This window comes from Vulpes vulpes, chromosome 4 (assembly GCF_048418805.1).
Source record: "Vulpes vulpes isolate BD-2025 chromosome 4, VulVul3, whole genome shotgun sequence".
NCBI classification, from domain to species: domain Eukaryota; kingdom Metazoa; phylum Chordata; class Mammalia; order Carnivora; family Canidae; genus Vulpes; species Vulpes vulpes.
In genome coordinates this window covers 53,747,384-53,769,734 of record NC_132783.1, presented here as the reverse complement: position 1 = coordinate 53,769,734, position 22,351 = coordinate 53,747,384, and the positions used below count along the sequence as shown (strand labels likewise).

The window sequence follows — 22,351 nt, the reverse complement described above, 5'->3', positions numbered from 1 at the left end:
TCTGTTCCTCCTTATTTTGTTTTGCTTCCTAGTATATCATTGTACTTCTAAACAATTTTCAAAATTTACAGATGACACATGTTCCCTTGAGTAGTATTGTCTTTATTTCATAAAGATGTAGTCTTAATTTCCTTAAAATATTTATTTATTTATTTATTTATTTATTTATTTATTTATTTATTTATTTATGAGAGAGAGAGAGAGAGAGGGAGAGGGAGAAAGCATGAGAGAGCACAAGAGGGAGAGGGAAAAGCAGATTCCCCACTGAGCAGGGAGCCTGATATGGCTCCATCCCAGGACCCTGGGATCATGACCTGAGCCAATGACAGACAATTATGTAACTGAGCCACTCAGGTGCCCCTTAATTTCCTTTTTAAATTATTTTTCTATTTAATGAACAATCTAAAGAAGTCATTTTGGTGAAGGATCAAGTGAGTGTAGTGTTCTTATACAGACTTTTATGATATGAATCTTGTGTACAGAGGCTTTTAGAGGAGAGTACTCAAACTTAGAGATAAAATGCAGTTGTGTGATGTTTGTCCCTTTTTAGAGTGGAGGTGTGTTTACCTTTGGTGCGGGTTCTTGTGGGCAACTTGGCCATGATTCCATGAATGATGAGGTTAATCCAAGAAGAGTTCTGGAGCTGATGGGCAGTGAAGTAACGCAGATTGCTTGTGGCAGGTGAGTGCTTAGAAGACCTTCCAACTGTCTATTAAGACCTAGAAATGAATCTTGTCTTTGTAGTGACAGAGCATGTAGTTAAACCTAACACTGGCATTTTTTAAAAAAGATTTTTACTTATTTGAGAGAGAACATGAGCCAAGGGGGAGGGGCAGAGGGAGAAGCAGATTCCCCACTGGCCAAGGAACCTGACCTGGGGCTCCATCCCAGGACCCTGGGATCATGGCCTGAGCTGAAGGCAGACACTTAATTGACTGAGCCACCCAGGTGTCCCTCCAACCACCAGCATTTTAAGAGATCTTAACTGTATACACAGCTATAGTGAAAGTTTGGAGCAAGTCCAACCTAGGCAGAGTGCGGCAAGGATGGGTTTTAGATGAGTAGAGCAAGATAGGGACATTAGGCTTCTTTTGGGATAAAGATTAGCAGAATGGGAAGAAGACATGAAGAAAGGAAAGTGAGAGAGCCTCAAAGAACTTCTTGGAAATTTTGCCCAGTCTACCCTGCTTCTTCCTTGTCATCTCAGAGGCCTAATGCAGCAGGCCATTCAGCCTTTTCCAAGTCTTGCCATCCTCGTCATTGCCTAGTGTCTCAGAGAAGGATGATATTACGGAGAGCTTACCACTGCAAAAACAGTTACAAGTGTAAATGTGCGGTGGTATTTCTGGGGGGCATCCATAGGGATTGCTGTGCTCACATGTGGGGGTTAAAAGACAGTCTGAGTGCATATCCCTATCAGTAGAAACTGTGCTGATAAGTTGATTTACTTTTCCCTAGACAACACACCCTAGCCTTCGTGCCTTCTTCTGGACTCATCTATGCATTTGGTTGTGGAGCGAAAGGTCAATTAGGAACGGGACACACTTGTAATGTTAAGTGCCCATCCCCTGTGAAAGGCTACTGGGCCGCTCATAGTGGCCAGCTTTCTGCCAGACCTGGTAAGAGTGATTTTCCTTGGAATATAATGGTATTTTAAGTGACAAAAGAATGACTTATAGAGCACATACCTATTTTTTACCTTGGAGTCTTATGGAGGAAATGAGTATGAGATCTTTTCTTTTAACATTGATCAACATTTATTTGAGTAGTTACTATGTATGAGGCTCTATAATTGAGATCCTGGAGATCTCAACTGAGATGAAGCAAAAAATGTTACTTTGGCGCTAAGGACCTTGCTAGTGGTGTATAAATTTTGTTTATTATTACTGCTGATAATGAAAGTTAATGTTTATTGAATGCTTAACCAAGCTCCATTACTTATGCTAAGCACTGAAAACAACCTGAAGAATTAGTGGTTATTATTTCTATGTTGGAGATGAGGAAATTGAGTCTTAAGGAGGTTAAGTAACTTGCCCAACATCTCATAGATTCTGGGGGCAGGAATTAAACCCAGATCTGCCTCCTTCTAAAGCCTGTGCTCTTAATGCTTTTCCCTTTGCTTTTGCTATTCTGGTCATAACATAACATGATTTCTATTTATACCTTTTTTTTTTCCCTCTTAAGAGTAGTTAAATAGCACAGTGTCTGTTTTGTTGGAAATCAGAATAAGGCAACCACTCATATGAATGACTTGGAATAATAAATCCAGAGGTTAACAAGAAGCTAGGGAGTCATTAAAAAGAAGTGTGATTTAATAATAACCTTGATTTTGAAGACTATAAAGTGACTTAACGGCTTGATTAGGATTTTTTAAAAATTCAAAAAAAATTTTTTAATTAATTATTTATTTATTTAGGATTTTTTTTAAAACAATAACTACCAGAAGTTTCCTACTGGATTATAAGAAACTTAAGTGCAGGAACTCTTTTCCTCTTTGTAAATCTGGCATACAGCACAAGGCCTGGCATGGACTTCTCAGTCAATAAAGATTTATGGAATGAATATATGAACATCTAAAAATGTAGTGGAACTTGAAGTATAAAATAAATAAGATTTGGTTTTGATGATGTTCCCAAAAGTGAAAGAATGGCTAGGTGTCCTCTTCTCTGTTATTTGTGAATTTCTTTCATGCCAAGGCATTGTAGACCTGGCAGGAATGCATGTATTTAAGAAATAAAGCAACTTAATAAACTCAAGTGTTGTATAGGTTAATTTGAATTCACAATTTTTGAAGTTTAATTAGAACCTAACTTAATGTGATCATAAATTTGCATTTGGATGTTTGCCAAAATGATTTTATAATGTAACTAGGTAAATTTCAATTCATTATGTAAATGATATGGTTTTAGGACCCTTCATGGTAATTTGGGAGCACAGAGGAAGGCATCAAGGAATGTTCTGGCTAGAGGAAGTTTGAACTGTGTCTTAAAGGATGATTTGGAGTTAGCCAGGTCGAGGACTGTGAGGGAGTGGGCAGTGGTGAGTAGCACAGAATCACATGATGCCAGGAGCACCATTGCAGCTGTGCTCTAGAAGGCACCATCATGGAAAGGACAGCGCGCATCTGGGGTGGTGGAAGGAAAAGATATAGGGAATATTTTGGTATATTAGGAATGAAAGCAGTGTGGTGCTACTGGAGGGTCACCGTGAATATGGTGTGATGGGGGATAATGCAGGGAGTAGGAAATGGAGGTCCTTATATGACAAGCTTCATCCTGGAGGGGCTAAAGAACATGACACTCAGATGTTGAATTATTTCTTGGGCATGTTACTGTTGATTTTAGTGACTTTTAGATTTCACATCAGTGGCTTAAAAGATTAGAGTGAAAATTGGAAACAACATCAGGATTAGCTTGCAGTTGGGGAGGGGGTGGGATAGAGTTGGAGTGAGGATACCATTTTTTACATTTATTTTTAATTGAGATAGGGGTAGTTTGGGGCAGAGAGCCAGGAGAGATTTCTCTCTGACATAAATGAATAGGAGACCATTCTGAAGCATAGTTTGGAGTATTAGAAAAGGGGAATCAAGGAAAAAGTTTTATTTCTGAAAAATATGCTGTTGAAAATTTTTTTGACAGATCGCTTTAAATATCATATTGTTAAGCAGATCTTCTCTGGAGGAGACCAAACTTTTGTACTTTGCTCCAAATATGAGGTAAAAAAATTTTCGACTATTATTTTGGGGGTGGAATAATGGTGAACCAATATTTGATAATTACATTAGAGCAATTTTACTCTTTGTTGCTACCAATTTTATCTTATTAAGGTAAGCCTTGATGTCCTCTCCATTTTGCAACCTTGAAGTGCCAATAATTTTCTTGGTATTTTAATCATAGAGTTCTAATTTATAATTTAAAAATTATTTATGTCTACATTTGTTCCAAAAGATATTTAAAGAGGCCTAGGGAATTTGTACGTACTTTGGCATTTTTTGACTTTCCATTTCTTCCCCATTAGGTAGCAACAAATGCTAGGTATTTGAGAAATTAGTGGGTTTGAATATATGCTAAATATAAAAGAGATAACATAATATTCAGATATCATTTGTTATTTATCATCTGCTCATAGCACCACACTAACATTTCACATCGTCTCCTACATCACTGTAGTGGGTAAGTCAAGGAAGAATGACATTCCAGTATCTTTCAGGGTTGAAAGTAGAGGAGAATATGGTCCAGGTATCTGTGGCAGGACTATAATTCATTCCCCTCCTCCTGGACAAGGGGAATCATTCTGAAACCTGGGACACAGATTTGTTTTATGCCCTCCACTCCCTTCCTTGCTGTTGTGCTTTCTCCTCCTCTTCCTCGCCCACCTACTTTTATTCTACAAGAATGGAGGGAGGACTAGCCATATATGGTGCACTGATCCTTACCCTGTTGTGGAGGCGCAGGGAAGAGCTGTTCATGATGACGGAGGAATCAGAATTGGTTGGGAAGAAAATAGGAAGTGTGGAGACAAGGGGACCCCTTGAGTCCTGGAAATTCTCCCCATTCATCTGTTACTTTGCTGTCTTTAAGTACACGATGTTCTTGCCTCCCAGGCAGTATAATTCTGTGATTTGGTAGAAGAGATTGTGCCGGAGCCCGAGGCTGCAGGTTGGATGGTGGAAACTGACAACTAGATATTTTCCAGGTCAGGAGCCTGGAGAAGGTTCTGTTTAGTGCTGCCATCTGGGGTGATTTGAAACTGCTGCTTTAGACCTATTTTAGGCCCGGCTTAGTGCTTCACAGAGAAATCTTAAGGAATGCTGAGATTATTTTTTGTGTCTTCAAAATGCCAATGAAATGAAATATGAAGAGCACCGAATCTCTGCAGGGTGGTAACTTATGGTCCATGAGTAGAGTTTGAAGTATTTGTTTCCCTAAGAAATTGACTTGAGTAATATCCAATTTTAATTTTCCTGTGAAGTCACCATAAAACTCAGTTTTATTACTTTTAGAAATACGGTATCTGATCTAAGTAGTTGGATTTAAAACTTATTGTAATTAGCACTGTTGGGACTGGAAAACAAACATTGATGAAAAGGATATAAAATAATGTAATTCTAGAGAAATAGGGCAGGTTAAGGGTTAAACAGCTGGTAAGAGTAGTATGCATTAAAACTGTAAGATAACAAAAAATAAACTAAAAATAGACTATCACTAGGAAGATACTGCTCTTTTTAAACGAAGGCTGTGCATTTTTACTTATGCTGTTAAGCATAAATATTTGTTTAGATACAGAGACTGATGAAATAATGTGTTTCCCCTGTCACCATAACACTCGAAGAATCACTTAAAGACCTAAGAGAAAGCATCTGTGTATTGACAGGCTCCATTTTTATAAATGCAACTCATTCAACTAATGCCAGGTCTGAGGTAATAGCAGAGAGGGCAGGAGTTCTGTATAGATATTGTTTTGCCACTTTGCATCCCATGTCTTGGCAATTCAGTGAGTGCAAACCATAGCCCCTCCTTTTGCTTTCATGTTGTTGTTCGCTAGATAGGATTGAAGAGGGAATGTGGTTGGGATATTAGATGTGCTTATGTGTGTCTGCCTGCAAGCCTGCTAGGTGACAATTCTCTTTTTTCCAACAGTTATTCTCAATTTGGGCTGCCCATTGAAATCACCTAGGAACTTTAAAAACAATAAGAATAACAACACTGGTGTCTTTAGATTCTGATTTAATTGGCCTGGAGTGTGACTTAGCTATCAAGATTTTGTAAGCTCTGGTGATCCAAAGTTGAGAAACACTGACCCTAGATGAAATTTTTTTTTGGCCTGTGTATAATTAGAAGGTAGAGAAAATTGATAACCTTTTCTTGAGTCTTTAAGTGATTGAGATTTTACTTCATTCAAGTCACCTATAGTTTTTTGGACATACAATGAAGAATGAAAAAATAGTTCCATGTTTATATTTTATTGTAAGTATGTGCTGGAGTTTCTGTTCAGCTACCCCTGTAAATGGGGAAAGTAATTAAAATGTAGATAACAGTGGTGTTAGGACCAAGGTGAAGAGGCAGTCCTGCTTGTGTGTGCTCAAGTGTCCATTTTGTCTTGTGATTTTTCTCTGTGTCATTCAAGATGATTTTTGTTCTCTGATAGATGTCTGTGGCCATTTTAGTAAAGTAATGATCAAGACAAAAAAGATAAAAAATGTTGGCAAACATCTCTGATTTGTTAAATGCCCTTCTCCTTTCCCCTTACTCCTTTCCCCTTATTATGATACCTTAACTCACAACTATGGGAAAGTGACCAAGAAAATTTACTTTGGAAGTTGTGTTTTCATGTGTAGGTACAAAGAAGAAAAAAAGAAACATCTTATGAATTGATGCATGAATGGTTTAATATAACTTTTTTCCCTCTTTTCTCGTGGCAGGTATAGAGGGTATAAAGCACTTTCAGCTTTCCTTAGTTTTAGATAAAGAACAGGATTTGGGGAATTTCAGTTGAATAAGATAAATTTTAGAAAGTAAAAGTGCTTATTTTTGTTAGAGCTCACTGAATAAAGGATATATAATGCTGTGCAGCATTGGGAATTTTCAAGACCATTATTGACATGTCCTTTCTGCCATCTTTCTTATAAATGTATAATTATATACCTTCAATAAGAAATTAAGAGGCATTAAGTTTTCATAGATTGTTTGCACTATACATTATAACTAAACTTTTTAATAATATACTTTGTCAGAGTTGAGTGAACAGTTAAGGCAAACGAATGCTTTAAAAGCCTTGATGTTACAGTGCTTCAAAGCAGAGGGGAAAGAAATGTGGAGAAGCCATGTTGGGGTTGTTTCTCTGGTGAACAGTCTCTGAGACAGATTTATGTTGAGAAAGTTTTTCAGGGTAGCGTGCTCTAGAAAGGCTTTTATAGGGATGAAGGAGGCAGGATTGGGCAGAAGGGAAGCTGCAGGTCAGTGTAACAGGCTTCAACCAGTCTCCTTGAGAGCTCTTTTTTTTTTTTTTTTTTTTTTCCTTGAGAGCTCTGAAGTTGGTCTGGCCCTTCAGCCACTCCTGAGTGGCGACAAGGGGGCCAGGCCTTTGTACTAACCTTGCCTGCCCCTTGCGCGCCCCGCCCCGCCCCCCCCATGTTGATGGAGTGAACCAATAGCCAGGGGAATTCTCAGAGAGCAGCCCAGCTAGGAGCTTTTAGGAGCTGACACTCTCAGCAGCTGAGACAGTGAAGAAGGGGATGTGGGCAGTGCACCCCAGCTCCTGTGAAACCCAAATGGAGAATATGTCAACAGAAAGAGAAAAGATCCATCCTACATAATTTCTCTGTTTTACTATTCTATTTAATCCTCCAGAATTCTTCCCCTGCTGTTGACTTCAGGACGATGAACCAAGCACATTATACCAGTTTAATAAATGATGAGACCATAGCAGTTTGGAGACAAAAACTCTCAGAACACAACAATGCAAATACAATGAAGTATGTGGCCCCTTGTTTTCATTTTGTTTTTTCCAGAGAATATTGGAATGTTCCAGCTTAGTAATTTTCCTTACTTTCGTTTTGAGGTTGTGAATATACATGGAGTTTTATATTTTAGGGAATCTTTTTTCTTTTTTTTGCACATATTTCTTGAGAATTTGGTGTCCTTAGTCTCAGATAACATAATAGGTGGCTCCCCCCAATCTCTCAGATTGTGTGCCTTAAACTTACCTTGTTCAGATCTTAAAAATCCTGACTGATGAAGGTGTGAGTTGGCCTTTCTGCTAAAAAAACTCAGTGTTATGGTTGTTTAACCCAAGAGTTATTTCATATGCATATGCATATTGCAAAGCAACCCAAAAGTAAGACAGCTGTTATCTTACCTATTCTTGAATAAATTCTGGCATTTTCACATTCAAAATGATTAGTTGATATGGTATTTTAATGTCAGATTGAGGAAGTAAAAGTAAAAAAGATTGAGATCTTTTATCAAGTTTATTTTAAAGGATAATTTTGTCCTGCACGTTTTAATACGTTCTCATTGACTTTCCTTAGTATTTCCATTTTTCTACAGAATCTAATATTTGGGAACGAATGAATCATACTATGTGTACTCAGTGGTATACACTGAAATGTGCATAATACGTTTTGCTTTACGACATAGATTATAGTAGGGCAAATGACCAGGGCTGTAAACTTTGGGGTGCACCAGGGGCTCATTGGGAATGACCTCAAGCAGCTCATGGAGGTCCTCAGAGTTTCCCTAACTTTAGGTGGCTCTGACGGGGAATTCAGCCTGGAAGGATGTAGGGGTAAGGGAAGGGAACTAGACTCACTGTGGGAGGTGTAGGGTGGCTTCCCCTCTGCTGGGGCCTTGACAGTTACTCATTCTTAGTTTTCTTATTTATAAAATGAGGGGATGGAAGAAATGATCTCTAGAGAACTTGCTTGAGCCAGATTCTGTCATTACCAGAAGTTACTGCAGCCCTCTCCTTAACCATGTTTTTGATGTATTTCTTCCCTTTTCCATATCCTAACTGAAAGGGTTTAGGACTTTTCACATGCATTTGCTTTCTAGCTGTTTCCCCAGAACCTCTGCTGTCTAGGTGATAGTAATAAATACTTGTTTCACTTATTTTCAGTTTCTTTCTCAGATAGGAAACACAATAGAAGGAAATGGCTGTTCATTTATTATTTTGCAAAGACAATTTTTGTGTTTGGGAGATAACAGCTCAGCTTTTCTTTTGTGGTTATATTTTATATTTGGAGATGAATTGGGGAGTATCTTAGATGGTTGATGGTAGAAAAATATTCAAGATCATTATCAGGTGCCAGAGCTGTTCTTTCAGTAGCTTTGGTACTTTTAACATGACTTATGGAAAACTTAAGTACTCATCCATTTTGAGATACAGTGTTTTTCCATAGCAAACGTACGTTTTCCAAGGCTTTATCTGGGTAAGAAAGAGCTGCTATTAATGAAATCCTGGAATAGATGACTAACCTGTTGTTGAGGCTTGAATAACCATTTATTGGTAATTATTAATGGTTTGCCTACCTTTTTCTTTCTGAGCAGTGGTGTTGTTCAGATATTATCTTCTGCAGCCTGTTGGAATGGAAGTTTTCTTGAAAAAAAGTAAGTGATTTATAATCTTAAAAAAATACCCATATGTGATTACAAATACTCAGCAAAGGCCGTGAAAGACTTCTGTTCTCTTTGATGGTGGTTGGCTTTAATTCAGTGGCTAAGCTAATGATTTGTGCAAAAATTGGAATACCTAATAATGATGAATGAGAGGATGTCAGGAATGGCAATGCTGATTGATGCCTGGTTGGCCAAGAAGCAGATTAGCAGAGAGACTATCACAGAAGGAGTTGATGTAATAATCAATAGAAATATTTCTTAGGGTATTCTGAAATGTTACCCCCAACATGTATACTGCATTTGTTCTTAAATTCTTAATTCGCTAAGTAATCTCCTCAGTTTCATTGATTTGCTTTCTCATAGGTTTTTCTTTTCTCAAAAAGAGCGAGCTTAGGGGGATATTCCAAGGAAGCTTCAGGAGTTTCTTGGACTCAGATCTAGGCCATCTCACCAAGAAATTACATTTGGGCTGAATTTCTAGCTAGTAAATAGTGTTTCTTTGCCTGGCCTTATCTTTTCTGTAAATGTCCCCCTCGGGTATCTATCTCAAGCAGCACAAAGCTCTTGTCATGAGTTTTGATCTTTGGTGATCCCAAGTCATGACCGTTTCTCATCCGTTTTTGCCAGTGACTAGGTGGATGAAATCCCAAGAAGATTGAGAATTCAATTCTGTGTGTGAATCTCACTCCCTCCCCCACCAGAAAATTTTGTCCCTAACTGGGTTGCAAGAGGTCACTTCAGAAACTCTCTTCAGTTACAGCTAGAGATTGCCAAGTCATTTACTTGTATCATTAGGGGAGCAGAAATGAGCTCATCCAGTTTATTTCATATTTAATATTTAGCCTTTCCCTTCAGGGAAAAGTGTTCTGGATTGTGCTAACATTGGTCTTTTAGAACAGTGTTTTTCAACCAACCTGACTTATCTTCTGAGAGGACATTTGGCAATGTCTGATGATATTTTTTGATTATTACAATGGGGGAAGGTATACTACTGGCACCTAGTGGATAAAGACCAAGGATGCTGCTAAGCACTTCACTACCCTATCCACCCAACAAAGAATCATTTGGCTCCAAAAGGCAATAGCACCAAAGCTGAGAAACCTTGTTAAAAGGTTAGCTTTTGTGAAGGTTGGGAATGGCCCTTGGCCAGATTTGTTGGGTTATTCATCCTTAGTATCCTCATGAATTCCATTGAGATGTGGGTAAAGCCTTTTTTTTTTTTTTTTTTTTTTTTTTGACCAACTGTGCTACTTCAGGACTCCTGCTTATGTAGCTTATGCAAAATTGCAAAATGCCTCACAGGAAACCAATTAAAGTGAAGACCACTTTTACAAAGCATAAATACATTTAGATAAAATATTTTGTTTTTTCTTAACAGCATGGCAGAAAATACCTCTAAGCATATGGAAGGTTTCATAAGGGACACTAGAATTAATTTGTGTGTTTGGGGTAGATTTATTTTTATAGTAACAACAACAAAAGACCCAACAAACAAAGCCCAATCATCTCTTTATTTGACTATTTAGGTTTTAATACATACAATTATGATTTTTTCAATGTTAGAAACTCTACTTATGTTTTTACAAATTATAACATTGCTGTCAGATGGTGTTAAAACTATTTGAATATGTCCATTATTCATAAACAGAAGCCTGTTTTGCAGACAGTTCTTTTGTAATTAATAGATACAGTAATGTTCAAGAGTGGAAACGTAGAAGAGACATTCTCTAAGTCTCTAAAAGGCTAAAATTTTAAGGTTAGAAAAAATGATTAGTTGCTAGGAGGTTAAAAACAGTAGCAGTGAAATTAGTCTCTGAGTGTATGTAATTGTATCCCTTGTGTAAACTAAGGGAGACATTAACTTTGTCTTTGTTGTAGTTCTGATTTTTAAAAAATACTTGATTAAGAAAAGCTTTTTAACAAGGAGGTTTGTTCTACCTGCCGTTTGTTGATGAGTGGGCCAGTTTACACCAGGAATGTTTTTTGCACCTTGGTACAGCATTTACATCTAGTTCAGTGCATCCCAATTACAGAAAAAGGCAAAAATACAAGAGTAAATCAGGGAACTAACACTCTGCTTCTAAATTTCAGGATAGCCTCAAAGTGAAATGATGATTGTTGCTTGTACTTTGAATTGAGGGAAAAAACACTTGAAAATTTTAAGATCATCTTGTAAAAAGGGTTCCAGAGCTTGATTCTGTTGGGCTTTTTTGAAGTGTGGCATTTTTATGCAGCTTGCCTACCAGGTCAAATTTAAATCCAATCAGTATGGACAGATTATTTTGTTTCCCTTTTCTAGTTTCTATTAGAGTGTTTGCTTTGTTTTTCTTTTATTACACATTTTAAAATTTTTTGTTTAGAATTGATGAACATTTTAAAACAAGTCCCAAAATCCCTGGGATTGACCTGAACTCAACGAGAGTGTTATTTGAGAAGTTAATGAACTCTCAGCACTCAGTGATTCTAGAGCAGGTAAGTTCTTTACATTTACAGAGTATATTTTTAAAATGCATTTTTGTGCGCAGTAATACAGCTTTCAACAGAAACAAAAGAGTAAGATAAAAAGGCAAAAATCTTGTATAAATCTTAACTCTGAAATACTCACTTTGAGAATTTGACCTACCTTTAACTTTCTTCTTAGCTTAAATCTTTCCAAGGAAATATGCTTCTAGAGCAAGGTCTGCATGCATGGGGATCTTTGGCCTTTCATTCCACTGATGTATCTCCTGAGCACCTCCAGTGTCTGCTCATGATTGGTTCTCAGTGTATACTGAGTGAATGGCAGTTGAGAGTCTATCAAAGAACTTGTGAATTTAGAGATAAGGTAACTAGATCTTATGCATGTTAGAATTTCTCAGTATTCTTTTCTCTCATACAGATCTTGAACAGCTTTGAAAGTTGCCTGATTCCTCAGTTGTCGAGTTCACCACCAGATGTTGAAGCCATGAGAATCTATTTAATACTACCCGAATTCCCTCTGCTCCAGGATTCCAAGTATTATATAACGTTGACTATTCCCCTGGCTATGGCCATTCTGCGGCTGGATACAAACCCTAGCAAAGTACTAGGTGAATTTGCGAAACTCAATACCAGTGGTTTTGGACTTTTATTTTATTGGTGTGACCACTGGCTCTCAGTGGACTGAGATCCAAGAATCTGTTGCCATTTTCATATGCTTAACATTCAAATCTTTACCTTTCTTTGTTGCTGTCTTCTAACTCACTATATTTGCAATATGAGCAAATAGAACCATTATTTAGGTTATTTGAAATGATTCACTCCAGACTAGTCTTGATTTTTAAATATTCACAAGGTTAGATTATCCAACTTTATTTTTTCACCTCCTACGTTTGCTAGTAGTTAATAGTGCCTCAAAATGTAGTGTCCATCTGTTGCTCTTTCTCCTATACCTAATTTAGGGGGTGGGAGTGAAATGAACAGTTTGGTGTGATGCGCAGGTCTCCAAAAGAGGAGAGGAAGAAAATTACCTAGAGGAGACTTACCAAATGTTTGTTCTGTTTTTCTTTTTTAGGACAGTTGAGTCCACACTGATTTTTGCAGGCCACGGACACTTTGCTGAGATAAGAACCTTCCGTTCCTCAGTGAATTGGAGAGTGTCTCTCATGGGAGTAGCGCCTGAGATGTTTTTATTAATCAAGTGCAGAAAATCTGTCACCTGGCTTTTTCCAATTTTTTTCCCCTGGTAAATTTTTTTTAGGTGTTCATTGCAACTCAGTAACTTCTGCGTCCCATGTGGATTGGGTTGTTACTTGAGTCTGTCTCCCCATGAGTAAAGAGACTTGTATTCCTAAGGATGGAATACCAGCTTTTCTGTATTTCCGTATTGTTTCCACCTTTGCAGAAGATACAAAAACAGAAAGACTAATGAAAGCACTAGGAATATGTTAGTTTTCCTTTTTTTTTTTTTTTTTTTTTTAAGATCAAAGCCCTTTGGAGCATTTTTTTTTTTCAACTGGAGCATATTTTTTCAGGTATTCTAGTAGACTATGAGGTGGAGAGATGGCAGTCTCCAAAGGAATATTACTGACATTTAAGTTTGGGTCTTTTTGTAATTTAAATTTTTTCCAGGTGGGCTAGCACAAAGAGATCAGAGTTGTTCAGCTTTACACTTGTTTTTAACTTCTAAATAAATTTAAATGTAAAAGAATATCCCAAAGTACAGAAAACACTGCAGGTACCCACTCACACAGAAATTCATGATTATCAATATTTTGCCGTTTTTATTTTATGTGTTCCCCCCTACCACCACCTTTTTATTTTTGCTGAAATATTTTTTAAAAATCGTAGGCACCCTATCAGTTCATCCTTTAAGTATTTCAGTATGGCTGAATTTATTTCTGACAAATAGACACCAGTATAGCCTTCTTGTCTGGTTATGAGACATCATAGTTTGGGGAAATAACAGAAATAGTAGTTTTCAACTAATTATGCTTCTTGAAGGGAAGGCACAGTTGCCATACTGGTGCTGCTTTCACAGGTGTGTGGTTGCTTGTATCCCTGGTACAGGATGTAAGTGGAGGGTGAGTTGAGGGCAGCAAGGATGATGATATCTGAGTGCTTTTGCCCACAACATGTGCTTTAGCATCTTATTTACATGGACCTTTTTGGAATTGAAATTTTAGCTTCTGAATGAGTCTTTGAGGAAAAATCAGATCAAGCTTTACCAAAAAAAAAAAAAAAAAGCTCTAGGGATTCTTGTACAGCTCCTGTTCTTTCCAGAAATGCTTTAATGGATTCTTTTTAAAATCAGTCTTGGGAAACTGTATTTTAGACTAATGTTCATATTCTAGCTGGAGCAGTTTTTAGCTAGTAGGCAGAAGACATAAATACTTGATCAAGGATACATGTTGAAATATGTCTTTTCTTTCTTTCTAAAGATAATTGGTGGTCTCAGGTATGCCCAAAATATTTCATGAAGCTGGTAAACCTCTATAAAGGTGCAGTCGTTTATCTACTGAGAGGAAGAAAGACATTTTTAATTCCTGTACTGTTTAACAATTATATTACAGCAGCTCTCAAGCTCCTGGAGAAATTATATAAGGTGAGCATAGAGAAGAGCCAGTGGGGAGAGGGGTGAATAATAGATGGTAGTCTCAAACCTACTGAGGTTGTCCATGGAGAGCCCCTTTTCAGTTGTCTGGGTTTCAGTTTTCCTTACTTTGTTCTTTATTAGGTAAATCTCAAAGTGAAGCATGTGGAATATGATACATTTTACATTCCTGAGATTTCCAACCTTGTGGACATTCAGGAAGACTACCTCATGTGGTTCTTGCATCAAGCAGGCATGGTAAGAATTCATGTAAAGCATATTTTAAAGCTTTAGTCTTTTCTCAGAGTACAAATAAAGATAAGAGGAGCACATCTGAGCCCTATAATTTGTCCTTCATTTTGGTGTTAATGTCACAGTGTTTTGGCTTTGCATTCTTGAATCTTGGTAGTGCTTTGAGAAATCATAAACGGTCAGTAAGGAGTCATAAATGGGTAGTCAGTGAGAATGGCACAAATCTTAATTAGTTGCCAACATTTTAAAAATCAAGGTATCTAAAGTAGTCATAGCTATAGAAGCCGAAAATAGGGTGATGGTTGCTGGGGCTTAAGGGAAGTGGAGAGTTGTTTAGTAAGGAGAGAACTTGAGTTTTGCAAGATGAAAAAGTTCTGGAGATCTGCAAAATAATGTGAATACGGTTCACACTACTAAATTATATACCTAAAAATGGTAAAGATGGCAAACTTTATGTTGTGTGTCTTTTACCACAAAAACGTCAAGATGCGTAAAATGAATTTCTATCTTTTCTTGAAACTTAGAAGATCTGGCAACATAACTTGTCCTCCCAGATGGTATCAATTGGCTAGAGTTCAATAGTGGCTCTTTAGACGAGGCTTATATGTGGCACAGTCCCCACTGCCACTTGATTTTGACATTGAGGAAAGGATCATTTGCTAATTACCATCTTCTAATAGCTAGCTTTCTTCAGTGTCTTATGTTGGCTCCTTAATTCTGAAGGCCACCTCTGATTTGGGATTTTGGGGTATGAAGATGTCACATATCCTTGACCTAGCTGTCACCATATGTTAGATATACCATCCAAGGGGTTGTGGATTCCTGCCTGCCACCATGACTTGGGAAGAAGTGCTGTTTGATTGCAAACTGGCTTGGGATCTATGCAAGGGTTTTTAGGACCTTCTATCTGTGGAGTAAGTGTAAAATTGAGTTGTGTCAAGAAACAGAATGACGATTTGGTTACTGTATTTAGTGAAGTAATATGCGGCAGATACATTGCATGTGACTCCTTGCCAGTTTTTAACAGATTCATCACCAACACTGAGGCAGTATTTTTCCATGTAGCATTTTTGGAGGTCAGTATCAGTATGTGATAGCAAGGCCTGTAAATAGATTTATTTAACTTAGAAGATTATTTTCCTTGTCAAATAATAGATGATCAGGGCTAGACGCAATAATGTGTTTTTAATAAGCTTTATGATAACCTTGATAAAACAAAATACTCTTCAATAAAAATGAGGTCGAATCTTCTAAGTTAGGTTTACATGGGAAATTTAACATGCAAGCTAACAATGAACTCTGCTTTCACCTGTTAATTTAGAAATTGTAAAAAGCTTTTCTGTTTTATCAACTCGTGAGTAATTAGTCATGGGATAATAAAATGTTAAGAGCTGAAATAAGCTTTATGAATTATTTAGGCTGTTTTGTTTCTAGGTGAGGAATTGGAGGCCCAGAGAAGTTAAACAATTTTTCCAATTGCTTAAGCAATTTAGTTAGCTTCATAAAAGCCAATTCTTCTGACTTTGAATCTACCTTTCTGTGACTGGATGCTGAATAGAATACCTCTAATGAATGCTAATTCTTTTTGCCACTGAAAAAGCTGTTGCTGGTGTTAGAAATGTAGCTTATCATGATTGCAGTCTGTGAATGGCAGTACTTAAGTGAGCAACTTTGGCTTTCTTTTAGATTCCACACAGAAGTGATACCATATAGTATTTGTCTTTCCGTTTAGCTCATTTCACTTGGTATAATGCCCTTCACGTTCACACATGTTGTTGCAAATGGCAGAATTTCCTTCTTTTTTATGGCTGAATAATATTCCTGTGTGCTTGCATGTGTGTGTGCATATGCGTGTATATACACCATAATAAATAGCTTTACATGTTGAATTTTTAGCATGGTAGTAGCCAAGGCAGTCTAGCATATAGTTCAGAGCACATGTTGTTGTAAAAAAGAACTGGATTCAGATCTCAATGGTGGCCTACCTTTGTTACCTTGAACAAGTTACTTAATTTCTATAGTCCTGGTGTCCTTATTTGTAAATAAGAATTATGACACTATCATGAGAATTAGATGAGATAAAGCATGCAAAGGCTTTACTTGGCAGAGTACTTAGTGTGTGGCATATATAATAAGCCCTCAATAACTATTTTTCAGTAAGCAGCTCTTGGGCACCTGTATGTCATGAGCCTGCTGGTCACTAGGGATGGAAACATGTATAGCACGTGGTGGCTACCTCTGTGGGGTATTCAGTGCAGAGGCAGCAGTGAAAAAGGCATTACAAAACTGTGTAACACTTATGTGTAAAGGACTATGGAGCACAAAAGGAACATTCTAAAGTGCCTGATTTTGTTTGTTTTAAAGATTAAAAAAAAAATTATTCCAGAGAGAGAAAGCAAGCAAAGGAAGGAGCAGAGAGAGGGACAAGCAGACTCCACACTGAGTGTGGAGCATGATGTGGGATTCCATTTCAGGACTCTGAGACTTAACTGATTGAGCTGCCCAGGTGCTCTGATATTTGCTCATTTTAAAGAAGTGGTAGTGGTTTTTTTATTTTAGTTAATAAACCACCATCTTCTAAACTTGAAAACCAAAGAGCACGTAGAATGAGTGACTTCCTGGGCTCCCACAGAGGGCAGCACAAGGGAGAAAGTCAGTGACACAGAGTAAATGCTTCAGAGGTAAAAACTAGAATCCACTTGACATCTTGCTGGATGTGTCCCATGGGGACAGTGTTTTGGCTTCAGGTACTGGGTTGTGCATGGGCGAGACACCGCAACTATTTTGCCTCAGTATGCAGTGATGCTGGGAAGCCAGATTTGCTTGTGGTCCTGCAGGCACGCCTGGTGGCAGGCCCCAAGGCAGTGTTAGTTGTGTGTTGTTCTCCTCATGCCGCACGGGTTTGTACAGTACTTCCTGTCCCCAGCCACAGCCACACTTAGGAAATGTTGACTTGGAATTAAAAAAAGAAGAAAAGGATATTCCCAACTACCCCATTCTGCACCATGTGCTTTTTTGGTGCTTCTGTTTAATACACTTTTGTGTTTTTTTTTTATTTTTATTTATTTGTTCATGAGAGACAGAGAGAGAGAGAGAGAGGCAGAGACCTAGGCAGAGGGAGAAGCAGGCGCCATGCAGGGAGCCTGATGTGGGACTTGATTCCGGGCCTTCAGGATCATGCCCTGGGCTGAAGGCAGGCGCTAAACGCTGAGCCACCCAGGGATCCCCTGTTTAATACACTTCTGAAAGTGAGATAAGGTCGCCGCATAACCCCGTTTCAAGCAGGAACACTTGAAATATCCATCACTAATACTTTGCTAGTTTTATGTTTGTTAGACTCGTTTTTGGGGGAGTGGATGCCCCTCCTCCCTGACAGGATCTCATATCTTAACAGTTCGTACACATCCTTCTAGGTTAGGGAGAGCAGCCATAGAGTAAAATCATAATGCTGCTCTTTGAACATTTATGTTATGTAATACAGAAATGCCAGTACTAATAACATTTCTAAAATATTTAGCATTTACAAAGTAAAAATCTGTGAAATCAAATAATTATATTTCAAGTACAAAAACACACAGACTAATACAAAATTATAGACTTTCTATATGTAAGTAGACCTTTATAGGGGCTCTTGGGTGGCTCAGTCAATTAAGCAAATAGCTCTTGATTTCAGCTTGGGTCATGAGATTGAGCCCTGCATCTGGCTCTGTTTTCAGCCGGGAATCTGCTTGGGATTCTCTCTCCCTCTGCCCCTCCCCACCTCCAACTTTCTCACTGTCTCTCTAGAGTAAATGGATAAATCTTGAAAAATAAAAATAAATATACCTTCATATGGGTCTGTTCCTTCTTTTGACTGAAGAGCCTTCCTTCCTTTGCCTCCTTTAGACGTAGCACTGTGGCCCTCCCCTGGAGGGAGGAGAGTTCTATCGACCATCAACTGGCCTTGGGTCTGGTTCCTAACTCAGGCAGTTCTGGATTTTTTTGCAGCCAACTCCCCTACCTGAGAGGATAGTAACCTTGCCTTCAGTTTAACTTCTGTCCTTCTGCAAAAGGGACTGCAAAAGGGCCTACTTCCAAAACTGGGCTCTTGCAGGGGTGAAGGCATCTGGTAAGGGGCGAGGGGAGGGACCAGGACTGAGGAGGTAGATGTCTGAGGGGCCTGGGAGGGCTTGTTGTGGGGTTTTCAGCAATAGGGCAGCAGAATAGTTGGAAAACTGCAGTGGGCCTGGAGAGAGCCAGGATCAACAGACAGAACTGCTGACTGATGTCTGAAATCGCTATACTGTTCTAACAAAAATACCAGTATCTCTGAATACTAAGTATGTTGGGATGCTGTAATGCCAGCAACTGTTTTTGTAGTCACTGTGGTCATTTCTCTCCCAGTCACTTTTACATTTGAAGTGTTCAAAACTTTATTGTGCTTTATAGACCAACACATGTTAAAGATCTCTTTTCTCTTGAGAATAAACAAATAATGCTTAGATTAAATAATCTATTCTGAGAGAAAGATTAGAAAATTCTGCATATTGCCACAGCTTGTAAACTCCCTTCCCTAGGATGCTTCTACTTCAGGTACCTAGACTTAGAAGATCACTTTGTGAAGTGCTGTTTTATGGTGTGTGGACTTCTTAAAATTTTAGTGATTACAATTCCTAAATTCAAAGTAATTAGATATATAGATAATGAGAATGAGTCAAATTAGCCTGGCTTACATATGCTTGATTCCATACCTTGTCTCACTGGACTAGAATCATCTCTCCAGTTAGGGTTTCTTAGTTTACAGAAATGTTCTGAGGTCTCTAAAGGAACCTAGTTCCAAAGGATTAGCAGGATGGATTTTAATGAAAATTGCTATTAAATGATTTTATCGAATACACACAAACACAAAAGGAGGTAGTTATACACTTCTTATTCAGTAGCCTTTAAACAATTACAGAACCAAACCAAATCTGCAAATTGAAGTACAGATAACTCTAAAATCAATAAAATGCATATTCACCTCATGATTAAATATTGCAGCAGAAATGTCTTATTGAAACCCATTGCATTGTGGAGAGGAACTGCCAGCTCCCAGGCTTTGGGTGCCTGAGTTCCCCGGCCTGTCAGCCCTGGGATGACTCAGCTCTGTTCTCTTTTCAGAAGCTATTAAACCTTCCTTCATGCAGTAGGCCTGGACTATTCTGGCCTTTTCTTGGGCACAGATGCATCACTTACAAAGGAAGACTGCTTTTCTTCTTTTTCATTTCCCTTCGACAAGTATATATAATGTGGTACCAGTGCAATCATTAAAATAAGTGAATATCATCATAAGGAGGTTATTCATGCATTTTCATTAATTTTGTTTAGAATGTCATTTTAAAGAACCCACAGAATTCATAGAGCACTCTCAAATCTCTGAGAATAAGTCTGCAGTTTTCTATTTGAGAAATACTGCTACAGTCAATAGAATGTATATTGTTGATGGTTTTGTTTCTATTAAATCAATAAATGTTACATAATCTAACAACTTTCAGAAAAAAAATTTTTTTCTTGGTAAATGAAATGGTAACAAAACTTGTAGATATGTTTCTTTTGTGATTGTTATTCCTGTCCTCAAAATTTTATTTAGATTTATTCACATATTGATGGAATATCTTCTATAGGTTAAGCTCTGGTCTAAGTGCTAAGTCAGGGACAGGTTTCTAAATATTTGTTTTTCCTAGTCATAACAATTGTGTGTGTGTGTGTGTGTGTAAGAAGGAGATGTAACAAGTAAAATGCAGTCTGTTTCATCCATTTTACCCAACAAAATTAGTGTCTGAAGTAAAGATTGTAAAGCTTCTGTTTTGGAATTAGATTTTTATAAAAGAGCATTCTATTAATGCTATAAATTATGGAATCAGTGAACTGGTCATTAAAGGTCTCTTAAAATTTTTTTAATTGTTTTTATATTTTTTCTCAGTCTATACCCATCAAAACATCTGGTCTGTTCCATCAAAAATCTAATCAGCCATTCAAATGGTGTTTACTCTCTGCATGACCAAATAGTCGGATTGATTATATGTTTTGTTACTTATATTTTATATTTGCAAGGGGTAGAAAGTTCAGGTTTTACAATCCAAGTAAGAAACTTTTTATTTTTCTTTATCCAGAAGACTAGACCATCTATAATACAGGTAAATGATCCTTTTTTCATTTACTTATATATTTTTCCAGCAGTATTCTCTATGGAACATTATTATATTGCCAATAATATGTTTTATTCTAGGATACTGTAACACTTTGTTCCTACCCTTTCATTTTTGATGCCCAAGCCAAGACCAAAATGTTGCAGACTGATGCTGAACTACAGATGCAGGTATCATATTTTAAAAATAATTTCCTCTTCTTACTGTGTTTTCTTCATTCTGACCATTTAGTTGTAACTTTTAATAACAGGAGAGGGTATAACAGGGCCATTGTAACTTTTTAGAACTATTATAAGTTTTTTCAACAATTTTATGTTGAGTATAACACATACATGAATGCATGTTTACCCGGATCAGGGGGTTGGCAAGCGTTTTCATAAAGGGCCATATAGTAAATATTTTAGTCTTTGTGGACCATGCAGTCTATCTCAACTATTCAACTATTTCATGTTGTAACACAGAAAGCAGTGATAGACAATAAGTGAATGAATGAGCACAGCATTTTTCCAGTATAATTTTCTGTACACTGAAATTTGAATTTTATATAATTTTCACTTGTGAACATTTTTTTTCATGTTTTCCAATTACTTAAAAATGAAAAAAAAAATGTTATTTTAAGAGCTGTATAAAAACAGGCAGTGGGCTGGATTTGGTCTGCAGGCCATCATTTGCTGCCCTGGTAGAGATAGGGCAATAATTAAATGGAGCTTGGTAATTCTTTATCGAATAAAAACTTAAGTTACAGAGATTTGTTTATTTTAAATATACAGTTTTATTATAAAATATAATTGGTTTTGATAAGCCTACAAAGAATTAATAATCCAAATCTACCAGTTCCTGTTGGTGTATTACCTTATTCATCCCTCTCTCTCTCTGGCTCTCACTCTCTGTGTACACCGGTACATATGTCCGTTTTCACAGTGACCTATGATATTGTTAATTTAAAGTTTTTTCAGAGAAAGTAAACAGTTTTCAAAGAACAAAAGCTACTTAACAAATGACTATTAGGTTTCTTTAGTGCTATTTTGAAAGTCATGGTTTTTACCAACTCTCCATCATGTTTCTTCTACTCTGACAATTACCTCAGTCTTAATTAGCTGGTCTCAGTCATTTTCGTGGAACTGGTTATGGGTCATATGGTTCATAAACTGTTTCATTTAGTTTCTTTTGGTTCACATTAGGAAGATCTATGTGTTTTATAAACAAGAGTAACTTAGAAAATCTGGAAAAGTTAAGAGGAAAAATTAGAAAGAACAAAATGGAGATGCAGTCCACTTGCTCCCTATGCATCCCAGGTCCGAAGGCACAGCAGGCTGTTGTCCCATCCACACTCACACGTGTACTCTGAGTAATTGTGTTCCTGGGTCTGCTGTTCCAGGTGGCGGTCAACGGAGCTAACTTGCAGAATGTCTTCATGCTTCTCACCTTGGAGCCTCTGCTGGCCAGAAGCCCCTTCCTGGTCCTTCACGTTCGCAGGAACAACCTCGTTGGAGATGCCCTAAGAGAGCTGAGCATTCATTCTGATATTGATTTGAAAAAGCCTCTCAAAGTGAGCCCTTCATTTTATTCCTCTAAATATTTCCAGGGTTTTCTTTAAATAGTGTCGATGAAACAGCAAAGGTCTTATTATTAAAATTGTGGAGTACAACCATTCATTATTTCATTCATTTTAAAAGAATTTAATCACCTCCTGTCAAATCATCAAACAGAACATCTCAACATAACATACACTAAGAATGCCGGTGGATTACTTGAGGGATCATAGG

At 37.5% G+C, this 22,351-nt stretch overlaps 1 protein-coding gene across 18 annotated transcripts in view; it reads left to right on the top strand.

Annotated features, from left to right (window-relative positions):
- The window catches only part of HERC3 (HECT and RLD domain containing E3 ubiquitin protein ligase 3), a 114,060-nt gene that overhangs the window by 58,072 nt on the left and 33,637 nt on the right, over positions 1 to 22,351 (top strand). For all 18 annotated transcript variants that reach the window (XM_025998096.2, XM_072754944.1, XM_072754933.1 and 15 more), the window contains 12 exons: positions 551 to 681; positions 1,459 to 1,619; positions 3,639 to 3,715; positions 7,350 to 7,474; positions 9,048 to 9,107; positions 11,477 to 11,588; positions 11,995 to 12,184; positions 14,015 to 14,178; positions 14,311 to 14,424; positions 20,550 to 20,573; positions 20,666 to 20,755; positions 21,964 to 22,134. In XM_025998096.2, the coding sequence (XP_025853881.1) occupies positions 551 to 681; positions 1,459 to 1,619; positions 3,639 to 3,715; positions 7,350 to 7,474; positions 9,048 to 9,107; positions 11,477 to 11,588; positions 11,995 to 12,184; positions 14,015 to 14,178; positions 14,311 to 14,424; positions 20,550 to 20,573; positions 20,666 to 20,755; positions 21,964 to 22,134 (1,419 nt within the window). The remainder of the gene's footprint in view (positions 1 to 550; positions 682 to 1,458; positions 1,620 to 3,638; positions 3,716 to 7,349; positions 7,475 to 9,047; positions 9,108 to 11,476; positions 11,589 to 11,994; positions 12,185 to 14,014; positions 14,179 to 14,310; positions 14,425 to 20,549; positions 20,574 to 20,665; positions 20,756 to 21,963; positions 22,135 to 22,351) is intronic.